This window comes from Psittacula echo, assembly GCF_963264785.1.
Source record: "Psittacula echo genome assembly, chromosome: 2".
Classification (NCBI taxonomy): domain Eukaryota; kingdom Metazoa; phylum Chordata; class Aves; order Psittaciformes; family Psittacidae; genus Psittacula; species Psittacula echo.
This window is the reverse complement of record NC_137737.1, coordinates 87,186,215-87,207,611: the sequence shown is the minus strand read 5'-3', so window position 1 is coordinate 87,207,611 and position 21,397 is coordinate 87,186,215. Positions and strand designations below refer to the sequence as shown.

The 21,397-nt window shown below is 37.1% G+C and overlaps 1 protein-coding gene across 1 annotated transcript in view; it reads right to left on the bottom strand.

The window, feature by feature from the left end:
• Positions 1–4,509: 4,509 nt before the first annotated feature.
• The window catches only part of ABCA13 (ATP binding cassette subfamily A member 13), a gene marked incomplete at both ends in the record, with an annotated part of 183,944 nt that continues 167,056 nt past the window's right edge, over positions 4,510–21,397 (bottom strand). The window contains 4 exons of the mRNA XM_080609685.1: positions 4,510–4,599; positions 6,112–6,249; positions 7,559–7,664; positions 19,980–20,072. Of these exons, the coding sequence (XP_080465811.1) occupies positions 4,510–4,599; positions 6,112–6,249; positions 7,559–7,664; positions 19,980–20,072 (427 nt within the window). The remainder of the gene's footprint in view (positions 4,600–6,111; positions 6,250–7,558; positions 7,665–19,979; positions 20,073–21,397) is intronic.

Sequence of the window (21,397 nt, the reverse complement as noted above, 5' to 3'; positions counted from 1 at the left end):
AGAAATATAATATGTAGCCAGATTTAAAATGACAATTCATGAGTTTGCCATCCTATGCACTACCACCACCCCTCCACCCCCACTCAATTTGTGGTACTTTTACCTAATGTTCAGACCTACAGCTTATTTTTGCCCACCTCATTCTATAATTGCATGAAAATTCAAGTAGGGCCTGAACCAACCTGCTCTATCTTTGGCAGAAGCTCATCTTTTCAACTTAAGTGGAACAGTAGCTTAAAAATATGAAAATCACCTCCCCAGCTTCAGTGTTGAGCACTTCAGATATGCAGTTGATTTCCTAATTTTGAGCTTAATTCTAGGTTTTCATTCAAGTTGAAGGGCAAATATTCATGGTAAGAGAAATTTCCTGTTGAAATAACATCAGGCTTTCCTAACAAAAATCTCACAAGAGAAGTTATTGTTTAAAATCCTCAGATGTCTTTCCTTCAAAATCCAGAGGTATTAGAAGAAAAGATATTTCTGCATGATTTATGAATTCAAGGACTCTTTCAAAAATGACCTTTTCTGACCAGACTTCCAGTTTAGGAATTTATTTTTTTAAAGAATAAAAAAAAAAAAAAAAAAAAGAAAAAAAAAAAAAGAAAGAAACATCTTCAAAAACAGGAATGCAGCAAGTCAAGGAGAGGGAAAATATCCTCTGAGACAGAACCCAGGACACTGGAACGCAATTAGATTTTGACCTTCTTCAGCCATAAAGGATTGGTAGACAAGCATTGTTTGCTACTTGCCTGGATTAAATTGGGTCTCCTGAGATGCATATGAAGCAATTTTAAAAAAGGAAAGTACTGTTAACTGAATTTACTCAATCATCAATCTGAAGGAAGCCTTATTTACGGTATTAAACTAATAGGAACTTTCACTTTTTAATCAGAAAAATATTACATTTAATTAGCGTTACACACCCAAACCTTGGAAAAGCTCCTCTAGCTAGGCATTTAGCTAAGGTATTCTTTTTCAGTCTCACCACAGTGAGTCTTGTACGCTTTTATGCTTCCCTTGGTCAAAGCAAGCTGCAGGACTCTTTTATTAATTCAACTCCTCAGCACACTTCCTAAGCAGGAATAAACACTCTTGTCACAATTTCATACAAATGGGACCTTCTGGCTCAGCTGCCTTACACCCTGAGAACTGGACCTATCTCCTTTCCCAAATGTATCTTCTAATTGTTCTTGTGTGCATTTCCTTATATTTTCAGGACTTGTGATAATTGAAGCAGAGATACTTGTTTATAAAAACAAGTTAAAACCAAAAGAAAACCAATCAATCATAATGTCAGCAATTTACAGATCTAGACATACCAACAGCAAAAGAAAAAAAGCAAAAAAGAAGCACCCTGTGTACATTTTCTTGCTGTACATTCCCTTCTATTTTTTTTTTCATCTGAGTAAGAGCTACAGAAATGTTCTATTGAGTGGTTTCAAATTATGATTCAAAGATGCTTGACCGTGTCTTGTACATTCAGTTTCTTCCACCCTGAGATCCTGAAATTAAGCAGGACACTTATAGAATCATAGAATAGTCAGGGTTGGAAAGGACCTTGAGATCATCTAGTTCCAACCCCCTTGCCATGGGCAGGGACACCTCACACTAAACCATGCCACCCAAGGCTCTGTCCAACCTGGCCTTGAACACCACCAAGGATGGAGCATTCACAGCTTCCCTGGGAAACCCATTCCAGCGCCTCACCACCCTCACAGTAAAGGATTTCTTCCTTAGATCCAATCTAAACTTCCCCTGTTTAAGTTTTAACCCATTATCCCTTGTCCTGTCACTACAGTCTGTCGTGGTTTAAGCCCCGGCTGTAAATCAGAACCACGCAGTCTACTTCCCCCCCACCCCCCCCAGAGGGATGGGGAGGAGAATCGAAAGAATGTAACTCCCACGGGTTGAGATAAAAACAGTCCAGTAACTAAGGTATAACACAAATCACTACTGCTGCCCTGGCAGAGCATGAGACTCAGAAAGTCCTTGGTCAGTCTAAAAATCGGTGTTATCAGCTCTGTTCCCAGGCCGAAAGTCAAAACCACAGCGCTGCAACAGCTACTAAGAAGGAGAAAAACTGACTGCTGCTGCTGAACCCAGGACACAGTCCCTAATGAAGAGTCTATCCCCAGCATCCTTATAGGCCCCCCTTCAGATACTGGAAAGCTGCTAGGAGGTCTCCACGCAGCCTTCTCTTCTCCAGCCTGAACAGCCCCAACTCTCTCAGCCTATCTTCATACGGGAGGTGCTCCAGTCCCCTGATCATCCTCGTGGCCCTCCTCTGGACTTGTTCCAACAGTTCCATGTCCTTTTTATGTTGAGGACACCAGAACTGCACACAATACTCCAAGTGAGGTCTCACAGGAGCAGAGTAGAGGGGCAGGATCACCTCCTTCGACCTGCTGGTCACGCTCCTTTTGATGCAGCCCAGGATACGGTTGGCTTTCTGGGCTGCGAGCGCACACTGAAGCTGGCTCATGTTCATTTTCTCATCGACCAGCACCCCTAAGTCCTTCTCCTCAGGGCTGCTCTGAATCTCTTCTCTGCCCAACCTGTAGTCGTGCCTGGGATTGCTCCTACCCAGGTGTAGGACCTTGCACTTGGCATGGTTAAACTTCATCAGGTTGGCATCAGCCCACCTCACAAGCGTGTCAAGGTCCTTCTGGATGGCATCCCTTCCCTCCGGCGTACTTTTGATAGGATACCCCTGTTTCTGCCCAAATTTCCTGTGTCTGCCTTCTTTTTATTTCACCTCCACTACTTCTTTCACACTACTTTGTAAGACTGACCTTTTTTTGTTCTGACTGGGGACCTTAGAAACTTTCCATTCCCAGCCTTGTGCAGAAATTAAGGATAACTGGTTTCACCTTAAACATGGTCATCTCATTGTGCCATGGCATTTCTACCAGGAAAGTGATTGTTGGGGTTTAATGGCTCTTCAGCACTTTGGATCTTGAGGACTGCTACAGCTGAACCCAGAACAGGAGCATGGCAAAGTTCTGATATTATGCACAAACTGAATATACCAACCCATTCTAATAATAAAGCAGTTTCATAAACTCACTCACTCTTGTTCATATGTACATGCAGACCAAGTCTGTAAATCTTTTTTATTATTATATTAATCTTATTTTTTATTATTATTCCAGGATATAATTTCACCTTTACAGAAATAAGTAACCTGAATTCTCACTTTCAAAAAGCATAATGGGCCAAAAACACAGCAACAAATCAAGCCTCAATAAACAGCCTTGTGAGTCAGCTTGCAAACCCTGAAACACAAATATAATTTTTAATATTTCATCATTGTACAGCAGCAAATCACAGCAGCAGCACTACAAAATTTTCCATTTAAAACAGAGTTTTTCCATCTCAAAGCATATTTCCTCTTCCCCTGCCCCCCCCATAGTATTATATTGCAGCAACAGAATTCTAAGTCACCATTTCTGCAATTTCAACTACCAATCAAACAAGATAGTCCAATAAAAGTGACATCCACTGCTTTTCACAGGAGCCCCAAAGACTTTAGTTGGAAGAGGCAGAGGTTTACTCCAAAACGGTTTTGTACTATTTTTTCTCCCACTTCAATGCACAAGGAATTGAATGTTCACTTCTACGTTTGTATAGGCTGAAGGATGTGAGATGGCCTTGTCTGAAGTATCTAACATCATAATATACATTTATTAAAAAGTTAATTGCTCAGGGTCTGAATGTGTATCTTTTCTTTTAACATGCCCATTAAACAATATTTTGACATTCTTTTGGGAAAAACAAGAAACAAAAAAATAAAAACAAAATAGGTCATTAAAAAGATACTTGAGAATTCTCCCAGCAGCAACCTGCAAGTATAAGGGAACATTCATTGTCAGGTATGATTTATGGAACCTTGTTAAATTTACTCAAGACAACTGGGAGGCAAACTAGTACACTAATCACCTCTTTAATATAAAACCTTATATAGCGCCTCATTTATACAATAAAAAGACTAATTTAACTTTTCACAATACAGAACTGAATTAATACAGAAGTCAAAAGAATTTCATTTTGTGCTATTACATATAAATATTGAGTGATAGCCTAGCTATTGCTACCATTCAATGAGGTTTTCTTGCCTTGCCATGTAAAAGTTAAATATTAAGCGCGCATGCAAGAGATTACTGTAGTCAAATGAATGTAGAGTCACCACAAAAATAATCTACTATACACTGTGACATTTCAACATTTCAGATCACTCTTTTTTACACAAAGCTACACTAAAAAGGCCTTTATATTATAAAATTCCAGTTAATTAAAAAGCTGATTTTGGGTCTGCATGTAACCAGTTTCATGTTTTACTGAGAACTGGCAGCATTCCTTATGACCTACAGATGCAAACTCACCTCCGTTTCTACTATTGGTTTCTCATATACAAACTGTTAACAGCTGAAAAGTTATTACATGTTAAATGTGCATATATATACACATGCACACACGTATATGCTGCTGAAGCTGTATCCTGTTCTAAGTCTAGACTGGCAGGTGGTCATGATGAACAACAGGAGATTCTTGTGAAGAATGCGAGACTCCCTGCTGTTGTGTAGCAAAATTAATGAATACCTGTAAGATATGAAAAAGAATAGGACCTTCAAAATACAGCACTTGAACTGAATCTTTGGAGCCAAGATGATGATAATTTTCAGTTGCTTTCCTAAGCTTTTGTGACATAATAAATTAACAGTTTATATTGAGAGAACCCCTCTAGAGATGTGTTTTGTAAACTCTGGAAATTAACCCCCATCAACTCTCCAGCTATCACAGTGGTTGATGAATTACAAAAAAAAATGGTAAAATGAGTTACTAACTTATGTATGAAAATTATATTTTCTTGCTGCACAAGTTAGTGGGAAACAGTTGTTTTAATTTGCTTTGAAATGACACACCTAAAGAACTTAAGCCTGCTGTTTCTATCAATAACCATCACAGCTGAGGGCCCAGATATCTTAAGGTGAATGTATACTTTTGAATATTGTAGAGCAATGATTCAACAACTGATGTGACTCTTTAGTTTGTTTGGGTTTTTTTTTTTTCAACAGATCTTACTACGGAAAGCCTTGTTAGCTTTTTAATTGCACAACTATTTATTTGACAGCAAGCAGTGTAGAGGGAAAGATGTTTTTTCTTGATTCAAATGATCATATTCAGATGAAAAAACGCAGGACAAATTATAAGGGCATTTGTTATTCAGAAGAACTATTTTCCTTTTTAAAACTGTCACTTAGGGAGAGGAAATAATGGTAGGTGAGACTGAGGTGATGGTGAATCACCATGAATAGTGGAGAGGAAGTAAGACAGAGTGAAAAAGGCCCTGAATAATCAACAGGTTGAAATTACCTTATAGTCAGACATTCAGCGAACAGATCATTCACAAGCAGTTAATAGATCAGTACAGGTCAGAATGCTTAATTAATGATTTGCACATGGGAAAAAGAAATAAGCTCACACCATCTATCCTAGAGAATTAGTATTTTGACTAGATGTGACTCAGTTTGTAGAATAAGTAACAAGAAGTTGCATATGAAGATGCTGTAACATATCACATCTACACAGAAATACCATCCTTTCCATCATGTCTCTTCTTTTTTGTCCAAATAGGATTTTACTGTCTCTGGTAGTGGGATCTTTTCTGTCTGCTTGTACATTTCTACTGTTCTCTAATGTGCAGCATGATCAGAAGAAAACTCTCAAAAGAAATTATCCTGTAAATCTAAGGTTTACTGCAATATACAGAAACTGGTTCACCATTTTCAAGAACACTGGTAAGATCCCAACTTTTGAACTGTGGAGATGGATGGCAGTTCACAGCCCCACATTCTCTTCCTGCACAGACTGGGAGGTGCATCTAAGCACTGATTATGTTTGCACACAGTATGAATATCTGGCTTACTGTGATGCTCCAGAGTAAAAGCAGCAGGGTTCATGAAATTACTGTGTAGACCTGAGATGGCCTGAAAATGATGGTTTATCACATACATTTGGGTAATCCAGCAAACGATATAGTATTCCATTACAACAATACTTAAGATAAACAGCATATTTAGACATAAAAGAGAATAAAAAAAACATATATACCTGCTCTAATGTGGTTTGGCTGATGGAGTAGTGTTTGATTTGTAGAAAAGCTTTGTGATTCTCTAGCACTCTGAAGAGCTCTGCCAAGCATCCCTGGCTTCGTGGCACATGGTACTCAAGCAGGTTAAGATGCTGTCCCTTAAAACAAGAAAAAATGGTAAAACCAGAAAAAAGTGAATGCACATGGTGATGAAGTTACATTTGCTTATAACCAGTCTAGCTTCAATAAGCTCTTATTTCAGATTAACATGAAAAATATGAGCTTTTAAGAATATATTCTGCCTAAATTGTTTTATTATAAAGAAATGTTCATATTCAGGGCACACATTTTGTGTATGTTCTGAGATAACCTTTTGTTAATCTCATTAAAAGATTGCATTAGTTTAGGACAGTTTTATTCTATGGGCTTTTAATTTAACAGACTAGTACTGTTACAATCAGTCTGGGTAAAGGTTGAGCAAACACACACTTACAGACATATACACAATCAGTGTATATGCATCTTTCCTACGAAGACAGCCTGAAAGAACAGGCTGTCCAGCCTCGACAATAGAAGGCTCTGGGGAGCCCTTAAAGCAGCCTCCCAGTACCTAAAGGAGGCCTGCAAGAAAGCTGGAGAGGGACTTTTTACAAAGGCATGTAGTGATAGGACAAGGGGAATAGCTTTAAATTGAAAGAGGGGAGATTTAGATTAGATATAAGGAAGTAATTCTTTACTGTCAGGGTGGTGAGGCACCGGAACTGGTTGCCTAGAGAAGCTGCGGCTGCCCCATCCCTTGCAGTGCTCAAGGCCAGGCTTTACGGAGCTTTGGGCAGCCTGGTCTAGTAGAAGGTGTCCCTGACCATGGCAGGGGGGTAAGAACTAAGTGATCTCTATGGCCCTTTCAAGCCCAAAACAATCTACGATTCTATAAAATAGGTTTGTAACTAAGGTAGTCATAGTTTTACATGATTTTTTTTTTCTAAACTTGGATAAAGTAAAAACCAAACCAAAATAATTAAAGGCCTTTAGGAGTTCTTCTTGGAGTGTAATTACCATAGGTCTTTTGTAAGGCTTCGTATCAAATGAAAGACTCTCAATAAAGACTGAAAATTATAATCTGTGGATAATTTCATCATAATTTCTTATGAGAAAGCACTCAAATATTCAGTGACTACACTGCACTCACACCTCAGGAGACCACATATGCAAGTGCAGCTTCATCAAGAATAAAAACAAAAGAAATTTTCACTCAGAGGAAGGGCCTGTTTACATTGCCTAAATGTTTGAGTTGCTTCAATCAATATCACAAGTCAGATTTTTCAGATTTCTGTAATTGGAGAATAAATATTCATATATAATAATTCTAAAAAGGTCAACATATCCAAATGTGTATATATTGTTCTTACTAGCCCATACTTAATCCTGCCACAGAAACATTACTATGATGATGAGTTTTAACTGTACCTTAAACTGTGTTCCAGGAAAGTGCAGCTGTAGACAGTCCAAAATCAGTCTTTGATAGCTTATATCTTTACTAAACCAAACCTTGACAGCGTAACCATCTCCAAACCTGAGAGCAACACACAGAAACATAAATCCATTTGTCTACACTATGAAGCCAGGAAAAACATTTGCTTTGATTGATTTTCCAATGATTATGTCAAGTAATTTCATTTATACCTACTGTATTATCACTATGATTCCAGTATTACACTATTGAACAACAAAATTTCAACGAGAAAGTTGTTAAATTAATGATAACAAAACAGCAACAAAAAAAATACGTTATTCCTATGTTTTAACTACTACGAGATTTTTCTCTATTTAAATGTACGTGATCTTCTGTTATCTAAACTATGCTTCACTGTATTGCTTTAAATAGTTAACAAAATGCTGTGAAGATTACAAATACACAAGAAAAAACAATCCTTTTATTTTTCTAATAAGAAAAATGGGCATAGCTCTATTTTTCAAATCTTTTAACAAATCTGCATATTCATATACTTGTTTCAGCAATGTGAGTATAACTCTGTTTTACAGATAAGCAAAGGCAAGTACAAGAGTATTTAGGGAGATGGCAAAGTTAATGAATTTTCTTTAGCTCTATGGCCACACAATCTCTCTTGAAATAATTTAGGAAATGAAGTTCACTTTCTCAATATACATGTGATAAAAGTTAAGTACAGGCAATCTAACCGACACATTACCTTTTATTACATTTTCTCACTGCTAATATTTAGTTGAAGAAATTGCAATAAGCCCATAAACACTGAAATGGCAACCATATTCTTCTGCACATTGCTTAAGCAATGGAAGTTAGGCTGCATCAGTTCCCAGAGCAAAGTGCAAGGGCAGAGCTCAGCAGGGAAATAGGGCGACAGGGGGTTGCTGCAGCACCTCTTCCCTCTTAGCCCTCTTTTGTGGCTACATGTCCTCTCTTTGGGTTCAACTCCTTGGTTAATTCCAGAAGCCAAGTCAGAAGAGCTTTCTTCTGCTGCCACTGTTCTCTGTTGCTGATAAGCAATGGAAAGGCAGATCTGGCAGAGGGAGATGGAGCTCAGACAGCACAGCTGACATCCCCTCAGAAACTCACCACTTCCTCTGTCTTCCCACAGACCACCACCCCTACATCCTTCACTCCATCATTACTTGCTTTTCATTCTCCATCTCCACAATTCCTTTACTCCAGTTATTTGGTTTCTAGTGTCTATCCTGTGCATGTCTATCCTCCCTCATGCCAGTACTCACCTTTCCTGTGTGTTTTCTGTGTACAGCTTGTGATTCAGGGAAGAAGCTGGGTTAATTGGATCTGACAGAAGTGAAGCACATTTTCATGCGATCAAGGTAGAAGTATATAACACAGCATGCTCTATGATGCTGCCCTTTTCCAATACAGAAAAAATGTCTACAGAATTTCAATCAAAATGTAATAAAAAATGGAAAGGACTATTCTGAGACATATATCCAGTTTAACCACTGTCTGAATGACTTCCAGCAAAATACTTCACGTGAAGCACCACATGTTCCTCATCGATAATACATGTATAGCAATGTAAAGCCTTTAACTTTTACTTTGCTTTGGATCAGAACATCTGCTGGAATAAAACAATAAAGTCTTCACTGATTTCAGAGCAGGGCAAGTTTTAAAAATGAAAAATTCTAGACTGCAGATTTTATTCTATTCAGAATTTCACATCAATTCAAAATAAAATTTCCAAGGATCTTCTCAGACAAAAATCCTATTCCTTTGTCTAGAATAAAACCATAGCTGCTACACTTTAGGTATGACAGTGGCAGCTTCTGCACCATTTCAAATCAATTAATTTAGGGTTTTTTTGGAGGTTTCTTTTTTTTTTTTTTTTAATTGAAGTCAAACGCAACCCCTGAAGCGCTTGAAATGGAGTAAGAAGAAGCATTCCTGATGCAGGGTCCTGCTTGCTGGTTCTTGAATGACGTTATATGAATAAAATCCTATTGGGTACAAACCACGGGGTACCGAATATACTCTAGGAAGTGTGACCTGACAGGTGAACAGTGCTGTTACACCAAAAAGATCCAAAATAATGTGGAATTCAAAGCAGTGGCTGGCTGATTTCCTTTGGAGTGATTTACTAAAACATAATATATCCCTAATTAAATGTTTTAAATGCATAGCATCACCCCTGGAACAATACGTGTGACAATGAAAAAAGATGTTACAAAGATAGATATAGTTAACATGGGTGTTCAGTTTAGTTGACAGCCAACATGAGGCAACATTTTAAAAGAGATTGATTCTGACCAGGTTTTTGGCACCTCTATGCAGTCACCATTGAATTATGGTTTGAAAAATGCTGGCTTATGGAGATGCTCAACAGTCTCATAAAATGAAATTGTTGTATGCAATGAAGTTTCCAAAGAAAATGAATCAAAATTCTGATTAGCAAAGACAGAGAGTCTGTGCAACTTGGATTTAATCTAAATTGCGAATAGCATAAACACCAGTGTGGTACAAATAGAAAGCTTTAAAAGATTTTTTTTTTCTTTTGACAAGTCAAATTATGATGCTTCTATACCTTGATTTTATAATTTATTTTATTATAAGAGCTCCCCACATAGAGTAAGCTGATCAGCAGTAAGCATTTTACCTTGCTATAATCAGGAAGCTGCTTTCAAGAGCACACTAAGGCAATGGAAACTGAGTTGACCATTTTTTTCACTGTTTTCCTCTCTGACTCAGACAATATAATTAGTTCAGAATCCCAAAATGGAATTATAGAGAAAAGCACAATCTGGTTTGATTAGCACTTTTAGGATCAAACCTTTAGCACCTGATAGTTCAAGACCTAAGGAGGGAAACATTACCATTAAAATGGAGCAAGTTGAGCCAGCACACCTGCTCAGCAGCCATCTGCTACAAAAGAACCATCTCTTCAAAGCTATTCAACAAAGATATTTTCCACTGCTAATTTCCACATTATTTTAACAACACCTGCATTTCTATGTGTGTATACATACACACAAACCCACATATTCTAACAAAAGGTATTTTTCCTCTCTGTCCTTCCTCTTCTCCCTCAAACTAGTTGTTCACACTTGACTTTCACCTCATTAGTGGTTCTGAAAGTATTACTTACTGAGTGCTTTACTCTCTAAAATGCCATCCTGAGACTGAAAATAAAATATAAATTCCCAGACTGATTGTAAACTAATTAACTTGAGCATTAACAACAGCACCAGCTGCAGAAGCATGAGCTTACTTAGGACTACAAAACACATTCAAGAGCTCCATACCTTTAATTACATAGGTCCTCAAGCAAGCTGAGCAGTTCAGCTAGATAACAAGGGAACAAAAGGAACATAAAATGGCAACAAGGAATTCCATATCAGAAATTACAAAATAGATCGAAGAAAGACACTGAGGTGGTAGAAAGATGTTTTTACAGAGCCCAGAATCATGAATGAGCTAAGGAATGCAACTGAGGAATGATTCTTCACTCTCCTATACTTCTCATGCAAGAACAGGGGGCGTGAAATTAAATTATAAGAAATGCAATGCAAAACTGGTAAGAGGAAGTAATTTTCCTTACAGCACATAAGAAAACTGTATAACTTATTGACACAGGATGTGCTGAATGCCAGAATATGACATGAGTTGAATAAGAGATTAAAGAAGTTCACTGGACGGAGATAGCAGTCCACTAAAATCACCCCTGGTTAGGAAGCCTCTAAGCAACAAATTGCCAAAGGGTGGTTAAGTAATGTGGAAAAGTAATTTCATGTGCTTATCTTGTTCCTGCACTTTTCCCTCCTGGGTGCTGTTAAAGAGAGAATACTGAGCTAGACAGGTCTTTGATCTGACCTCACGGTTGTTTCAGTGTAAATATCACAGAGAGGAAGTCAGCCACCCTTGGCTAATCACCCAAATGGCTTCTCAGTTCTCAAGGGTTTTGCAGCCCATAATACAGTTTCACAGCCACACAACCAGCAGTACAAAGACAGAGGATATTAAACTACATCAGATAGGTGTCTATGCAAGCTGCAGTCACATACTAGAATAAAATATAGCCATATCTATACTGATGAGGAAGTTCCCCTCGCTGCTTTTTCCTGGTTCTCATTCTAGCCTTGCAATGGAAATGTAAGTGATTTTAGTTGCCCAAAAGCTGAGAATTCTCATAAATACCAAGTACAGGAGTTGCTACTTAGGGCAGATCAAGTAATAGTAACTTCTCAATGCTCCCTTCTGCCCATTCCTTAGAGGTCCTGGTCCACAGACTGGAATAGGGACAAGAAGAGTAGTTGCTGAAACACAGTGTCTTATGGAGACACAGCTGAACCTACACTTGGCTCCTCACAGGGGTTCCCTAGAAATACTAACCAAGGGTTTTCTGAAGCTTGAACCATGAAATCCTGTTATCTGTGAAGAGTGAAAAAGAAAGTCTGCAGATGAACAAAACAAAACCTAGAAACCACTGTTTTTACAGCAGAGCCCAGAATGACCACTCCGTGGAATCACACTCTTCCCAAAGCCCATTTACCATGTGTTTTCTACCCCAGTAAAAATTGCTGAGTATAACCTCAGGAAATCAAGAACATGGCTCTATTTCCTAAACTCTGATGAATAAGAAAAGCATCTAATCATCCATATGCTTTTATTCCACTCATCAAAGATTTAATTTCCTGAAGAATGTTGTGCTATATATATACACAAAAAAAAAAAGTTGTGCTATATATATACACAGCTCCCGGCAAGTTTACTGATAGAAATATAAAGTGCATACTTTATGTATGTGCTAGCCTGATTGATCAAAAGATTACTTCAAAATTACATTATTGGATGACAAAATAAAAAACAATAAAAAGAACATTGGCACTTAATGTCTGCAGGGAAGTGCATCTTTTTTAGAATATATGCCATAAATCAAAGAGGAGGAATTATTTGTTGTGCTGCTGTCTGCCCCTCTGCTTTGGTTTACATTCATTTCTAGACAGATACAGTTCTACTTTCCCTAAGTGAATAACCCTCATCTAGGCAAGCTAACATAGCTATTTCAGTATGATTGCGGGATCATGGCATACAGATTCAGGTCATTCTCCTTACAGCCCTAGAAACAAGTACAATTTACAAAGAGAACAAAAACAACACTGAAAGTAAATCACTTTGAAAAACATTGAAAAAAAATTGAAATAAAATTATTAAAACAAATAAAACAAATCACAGTTTAAGATCATTTTAAATCATCCAATAGATTTATTTTTTCATCTATTAAGTGGGAGATAAAGACAATATCTAGGAAGGAAGAAATTTGAAATAGTTGCTTTGTTGGTTTGGTTTTTAAAAACTAAAATCAAATGAGAATATACTGTCACTGCAAAATGTAAATCCTTCTGCAATTATTCAGAAAAATATCAGTGTTGCTGAACAGATAAAAATACAATTAGATGCAAACAGACATAAATAAATTATAAAAACTGTCTTTTATATACTACTCATAGATTTTGTTTCATCATTTTTTAATTTATTATGATTTTTCCAGGGTAACAATAGAAACATGAAAACAGTTATTAAAACAACAAGTAACACTTGTTCAAGTATATTGTGCATGTACTATTTGTTCACACACACTCCAGGCCTTCATATCAAGCCGTCTAAAGTTAATTTCAGTATTTAACATGAACATTGCTATAATAATGTCAACCTCAGGTTATAAGCAATTCAGGATACAACTTTGCCTTGCTCTCCAAACACAGGCATCTTTGAGCTTAGGTGTGATTTCCAAATGCGTGGTAAATCCCTCAGAAAATCTTGCTAATTGATTATACAGGCGCACACAAAATCTGTCTGTATATGATCTTGTATGTCTGCACATACAGGCAAGTATGAGAGATCTGATACTATTGTATTATTTATACATTACATTCCCAGAGATACAGGAATGGCAGCACTGTAATTCTGGGCAAGGCTGATGGTGCAGCCTACAAAGAACAAAAACTGCTTCCTCAAAGTACCTTCTTGGCCTCACCAGTGAAAAAAATGGGAGGAAGTAACATTATCATTGTGTTGCTGTTCCTGTTTTCTGGCATACTGCTTTTCAAGTGAGTTTCTTAAAAAAATAAGAATCAGGATATTACACACTAAAACATCTATTATAAGGACCTTATCAACACTTCAAGGTCAAATTCTCAAGTGCCAGAATGGAGACCAGCTGTGAAATTAAAATTTAAACCACTGGTATATTTGCATTATTAACATAGCATCTCTTCATGAAATTCTTGTAATAAATGCCTTATATGGAGGTACAAGGTATATGCTCAGACAAGTGGCTTTATTTGCTGCAGCATATGAAAATGTTGCAAAGAAGACAGCAGGTTGATGAGAAAAGGAAAGAAAGTGCTTTATGGTTCTGGTATGTCCCTGGGAAACAGAATGCTACCCTTCCAGCCCAGTACACCTGTGTGATCTGTGGTAACTCATTCAGACACAATTTTTACTACTGCTTTCCTATCTTGCTAAGGGCCCACCTTGAGACCTAGGGCTCCTTTTTGCAAAAGTCATTCACAGTATTTTCAGAAACATCCACAGGTACAGGTGAAGGTAAGAGTCATTGTCATTGTACTTTGAATGCAGTGTTAAACAAACAGGGAATATTTAGCCATACACTGCTCAGTGTATTTAAAGTTAAAACCCTTTTAACTTTAGCACCATGCTTCAGTTACTCTCCTATAAAATAGGAATAATTATTTTAAACCCAGATTCCCAGAAATATTGTGGAAAACCTCAATATTGGTATTTATGAAGAATTACTCCAGTGAATGTTGAAAATACTGTATTTAGAGACAGGTTTGAAAAGTGCCTAGTAAAAACAGTACAGAGATCACATACTGGGCAAAGAGGAGAATATGAAATCTTTATTAAATTAGCCGCTGCTCATTGAATGAACATGTACACAGATGTAGTACAGCATCCTGTGGAAAAAACACTATAAAATTACCAAAAAGAAGAGCAATCTAATGCATGCACACTCACAGTAGGGCTGAATTAATGTTGCATAAAGTTTTATAAGAGTGCAAAGATATTGCTCATTTCTGAACTCTCAATCTGTGTGTTTTTAAAGCAGTAGGAACTCTTCAAATTTTCTTCTGGGAAGATAAACTAATACCTATATTACACGAATACACGTCCACTCCTTTGATACATTTTTCATGTTCCAAACGAGTTTGTTTTCTAGTTGACAAGAATAAAAATTATATCTATTTCTATATTTTATGGTATGTAAGAAACTTACTGTGGCTATGTCTGTTAGCATAACACTGTGCTCACTGGAGGCTTAAATATTGATGAGATCTTCAGACATATTCCTCTCTTTTCGACTTAAAAAAATCTAAATGTGTGAGTTTGAGAAAAGCAATAAAATATTCCCAAGAAACCTTTAAAAAAATGGCAAAGTGTAAATAGCTCACCAACAGATTTTCCATTCTGACTCTGCTATAACAAATGGATTAATTGTTAGGTAATTTAATCAGATGGCTTGCTGATAAAATTTGAGCAAAGACTTGATGTGTGTCCAGAACTTGACAAATTGGTATGAGTTTTTCAGTTATGAGAAGTCTGTCCAGATGGTCCTAAAATGAAGGATAGTATTCAAACTGTTGTTCCCAGAGAACTGGCCAGCTGTATCTAACATGGAAATGCTTCTGTGAATTTTTAAAGAACCATTAGGTATAATGGAGAATACTGGAGAGAGCATTTAAATGTCATCCATTCACAATTTCAATCAAATGGTTCAGTTGGCAGGAGTCTTCTGAAATTTCAACAGGCACAACTATGGACACATCTATTTCATATGAATTATATCCAGAACTAAGATGAAAACTTTTTTGAAATTGCCCTTCAGTTCATTCTTTTCAGCTAACACCTTTCTTTGCATTATTCAGAAATTTGGCACCCACAACAATAGACCTTTCTAAAGAAGTCCAACACTTATTATTCTCCTGAGAAACATTTGAGAGCACTTTAAATCTGTTTATACATAGATAAATATAGTCAGGGCTCAACAGTTGGGAGGTTGGGAGCTGAAACCCGAACACTTACATTTGTAGCTGGAAGACATTTTTGGATGAGCATTTTGTAAGAGACACAGAAGCTGGAAAAATGAATCAAGTCTCACACATTAGAAGCTTTGTTACTTTTTATATCCCTATGAAGCTTTAATGTTTCACATTAGCATCTTTCTGGAGCTCACCCATACCCTTCATCGCAGAATTTTGTTCCATCTGACAAAGCTGTATTCAGTCCAAGATTATGGTCTTTCACATCTGCCAAGGGCTGAAAGCATTAGTGAGAGAGAAAGCTGAATCCTTGAAACTTCCCACCACAGCAAAGAATCAAATTTAACAGGGCCCCAAGGAAGACCCATTAAGCCTTCATCACAGATCCATCAAAAAGGTGATCATAATCTAGACTTTACAGGCTGGAATGGTACCAAAAGACAAGCAAATAAAGCAATTCTGAGGATTTTCATCAAGACAGACAGAATTGCCAGGCAGGGAAGAAATAATGTCTTTTTAGTGGATGTAGCTACATTTAAAGGAAGAAAAAAAATAATCTTAAGACATGCCAATGTGATCACATGTAATATCAAAATATGTTCCCGCTATTAGTTCTAACAATACAGGACTCATTCTATCATAAATAAATGCTATATGAAAGGTTTTTTTGGTTTAAGTGTTCATAGAGTGTTTGAATTTCTTTCCTTCTTCCAGTCTTCAAAGATAGATCAGATCACTTGCATTTGATTTTAAAATATTTGGTCAATTTGATTTGTAGAAATAAATTGAAGACAGAAAGAGGATATCAAGAGCTGCTTATACGAGAAATTTAAAAAAAAAAAGGTGGAAAATCTAACAAAACCCACAATAATCTAAAAATATGGCCCCCATTAATCTATTCTAGTGCCATTCTTGCCTGTTATTACAAATATGCATATTGCTGGCTTAATTCATTCACACACATAGAACACAAATCATAAAAAAAAAAAATTACAGTACAAGTAATTTTGATTAAATCAGATGTAGCAAAATCAATTTTGCTTGTGTGTTCTTTCACTCACATTGCTTCATGGAACAGTTTTGTTAAACAAAATGTCAGTTGATGGGGTTTTTACTGTGAGATGGTGCCAGAGACAAGTACACTAGACAGTGCTAATTGCAGGGAAACACTGAAAAATAGAACTGACTAGTGACTGTATCAATGGAGATGGCTGCTAAGGATAGCATTCTTCTGATAATATGAGTTACCTAATAGTAGATTTAGAAATCCTTATGGTCTCTCGCTTTCAAAGGAGCGATGTTTTCCTCTGTATGGCAGCAAGAATGATAGGGCTATTACATCATAGAGAGGAAAGGAAAATGGGAAGCAAGGAGTAACTGATTACTTTTTCAAGTCCTGGAAGTTTTCACCATGTTCATAGGTAGAGCAGAAAGCGAGAAAATGAAAATATTAAAATAATTTAAAGCTTAACAATTTCAATGTTTTTTTTTTTTTTTTGGAGTAGTAAGTAAAAGAATTCTGCTTCTCTCCTCCTTTCGCATCTCATGTAGGTGCAGAAGTCATCCATAAAGAACATGGCAGGTTATCTGGAAATCGTCTTCAAAATAGTTTGGAACATGTATTACACAGAGGTACCAGCTTTCTTAATCTACTAAGAATTACTTCATTAGTTGTGTGAACCTGGAGCTTACATTAGAGTACTCTCTTGGCAAGTATTGGAGGGAAGTTTGGGAACTCAAGTAAGCAACAAAATAACAGGAGTAACAGGAACAGTGTTTGGATGCTCCCCAGCACTTGTCAAATTTTTCTGAAGAAAGCATGGAAATGTCTTTAACTGTATGCTTAATTCTTAATTAAAACAAACCAAACAACCAACCAACCTTATCAATCAGCTGTGCTCTCTACCATGGCTTTTGCTCCCAGAAACAAGAAAATAAATTATGCAGACAGAGCAAATTCAGACAACTGCATGATTTTAATTAAATCCATTAAATCTTTTGATAAAACTAGTGATTTTTTTTCCTAATAAAAGGTTCTAGAGTTTTAGAAAAAATCAATAGATTCCTGAACAATAACTGCGAAAATTTGGAGACCAAATCAATCAGTAAGTTAAGAGTTAAAGGGATTTTGGTCCTACCTGAAATGAAAAATCTTAGTGCAGCTTCAGCTACACAGTTTATATGGAAAGCCTCAGCAATATTGATATCCAGTGTACATATTATCCCACATGAATGTCGCTGACCCACATTAAAGAACTGTCATGGCAATACAAGGAACACAACACTGCTGAGAGTATGAAATATTCTGAACTGAGAGAAGGTGTGCTGCTTTTGTTTTTTTCTTTTTTTACTTTACAATGATTTTAAACAAATAATTGCTATGAATATGACTGCCAAACATTCTTAGCATGACCTTGCTTTGGAGAATTTAAGAGAGATGCTCATACAGCCTTAATGCTTGAATGGCTGATCTATGAATGTCTTGATACCTTCGGAATTAAGTGGAAGATATTTCCAGCATGTCATATAGCTTATTCTTCTGCACTGATTCACTTACTGTGATCTGAAACAGGTGTATCTACAGAGACAGTGCAGCAAATTGAGAAATAGCTGTCCTATTTTTATGAGTATGCTTACGATGTCTTGCTTCCTAAGAAGGTAGATGAAAAGATGCTCCTAAAGGAAACATCAGGAAAGGCAAAACATTGACAAAGTCACTGGGAAGACAGACACAAAGGTAGCCTTTTTGGAATGTCTGATTTTATCCTTTCAAGGCTCAAGCTAAGAAGACAGAGGTGCATACTCACTCTAGAGAATCTGAAACATAAAAAGTGGAGACGCATATTTATCCCAGCTAACTTTATGCACTCAAGTGAAGTGCCCAAGAAATGCCATTTTCCCTTGTTAGGAGACATGTACATCTTCAAAAAGCACTTTCAGCTGTCCGACGTCTGCATTGTCCTCTACAGATATCTATGTCTTACTGTGAAAGTGTCTGAAACCAGGGCAGAAAGGAACAAAGGGTGTGTGCACTCCAGCTAAAGCACTCCAGCAAGTGGGACAACAGGCCACTCTGTGCTATGAAACTTGAGAATAAGCGACAAGATGGCAAAGGCAAAAAGCTAGGTACAAAAGAAGCAGAAACTGTTAAAGAGTGATTGACTTCTCATGCCTCCAGAAACTGAAGCAACTACTCTCTGAAATGTATCCAAACATGAAAAGAAGGTTATGATCACACAGAACTAGCCAAAATATACCTGCAGACTTCAATTTATTTTTTTTACCATCCAGTTTTTAAGATCCCTAGCTTAAAGTTTGTCTTGATTAAAAACAAAAACAAACAAACAAACAAACAAACAAAACTCAAAAAAAAAAAACAAACAAAAAAATCCCTTGGAAGGAGAGAGCTTATTAAAGTAAATGTGAATCAGGCTTGTCATCCTAGTGCAGCTGCAAAACAAGGGCCTGAAGTTGTACCCAAAGGGGAGAACAGAAAGCCAAAAGTGCCCTCAGGGGACAAGAAGTTGTCCGAGACACAGATAACTTCTGTCCAATAACTGTGACAGACAGCAATTCCTAAACATTTCTGTAGAGCTTGTTTACATTGTCTGCACTTAAAGAGTGCTAAATGCTGAGCTAGTACAAAGCAGTGTAGCATCACTGCTTGTAAATGAGCTGTATAATTTTACACAACTGACTGTCTGGGTGTCATAAAATTCTACTTATTACTGAATGTAAGTGTTATAGCTATAAGTTGCAGCAACTTTTCCCTCAGCTTCTGGTCTTGTTTCCTCTATGGTGGTTTGAGCCCATCCTCTAAATGAACATCCTCATTAACAAATATTAAATTAATTCATGAACAGAGTTCAAGCAGAAGAGAGGTTCATGCTCACCAGGAAAAGGATGCAGAATACATAGCATAAATATCTGCAATTGCCAGTGAAATCAACAGAAAACAGAGATGGTTCAAAGTACCTTGTCTTACTGGCTTCTAACCTGTTAAAAGCACTTCTTCCTGTTAAAAGAAATCCTCTCAAGGAACCAAAGTGTATTTCATCTCAACGTGTTGAATTCTCACAACATACTTCTCAGGTTGAGTGCAGAAGTGCTTCATTTTAGATACAGATCTGTCTTTTTCAATTACCAGTGCAGACTACAAAGCATTTTAGCAATACCATGTATCAATTTAGCTTGCTAAGATATCCTAATTGGCTCTTTTTTAGCTTCAGTTTACGGCAGGAAAAGAAATATGTGCTTAGTAGTCATAAGTATTTATGCCTTGGCACTATTAAAGTGTCTATCCAGCTCTTAAATTGAATGTAGCTGCAGAAGGCTTGATGTTGACATATAATACCTGTTTTTAATGTGCTGGGGAGAACCAAGGCACTTGAAACTTCCATTGACCATAATAGCAAGACGTGTGCAGAGGGCTTCACATTCTTCCATACTATAAAATAAAGTAAAAAAAAAATAGAAAATTGCAATAATGAAAACAAACAATGTTATTTATACCTAGCTTTGATTAAAGTGGAAGGAATCTGTACAGCTGCAAAAATGGGAACATGAAAATTTTGACTTTAAAAACAACAGTCCAAATTGTAATCCTTGTTCAGCACATACCAAAAGTTGTTACCACATGGCAGCTAGAAGAAAAATGGAATTTATGGTTTTAGTCCAGAACAAATTGGAGATTCTGGCCACAATACAAGGTTTTACCACCACAGGCCAATACGTGATAAGCAGTCTCAGAAACACAACTGGGTGTGAGAGCCATGAACTCTATTATTCCTTGTAATATCTGTTTGTGGTTATTTTGAGCTAAAGGATAGAGGGAGAAGAATGAAGTAAGCTTGCTTAGCTTGCCACTTGCATAGCATATACCTTTAAAAAGTAGTTACCCTTAGTCTGATCGCAGAAGAAGACGTAAAACACTAAAATCCAAGCAGAATTTATGTAAATACAGCTGAATAGAAAAGCAGGATCCTGTTAGATGCAACTGCTGCAGATGATAAATAATAACTGACTCATAAAGCTCAGGGCAGATGGGCTGCTCTTCTACATATTATATAGAATAAGCAGTTCTTCCTAACCATCTCTTTAGACACAGGACATCAGTCAGGATACATCTATCATCTCAAAGAGGAGTCAAAGTTGTTTGTTATTCCTGCAATTCCCTGCGTGTACTTCCCAGCCCCTCTGAGAGAGCTGAACAGGAGTTGTCTTGTGTATTTCAGCCATGTACCAGTCGAAATTCAAGTGTTCTTGCTGAACAAGCACGGCAATTAAGTACCCTCCAAGGAACAACTTCCTTAAAATAGGACACGGATATGGTGAGAACGGCCGAACCATGATATTTGAGAGAGAAGGGGAGGGGGCTTGCTAACACATCTTCCCATGGATCAGGAAGTTAGCCAAGTCTCTCTGGGATGCAGTAACTCCTGATGCTCCTTTTGGCATAACACTCCCCAGCTGTGCCAAAATAACATTAATTTAGGCCTGTCTTGTCAGTTAATCAGACGTCACTGCTGCCTCCTTCCCACAACCCTGTCCCCTTCCAAACAAAAGTGAAGCCTTTTCTCAGAAAATTAGGTAAATACACCCCAAAACCTAAAACCTGTTTTTTTACACAGGAAACCCTCTCTTTATCTTATGTGCTTATTTGCTGATATGCATGAATATTCACTTATTCCTTTACTTATACAAGTAGCCTTTAAAAGCATCTCAGGTCTCAAATGACCTTGAGCAAGTAATATAAATAGTATAAAATAATTT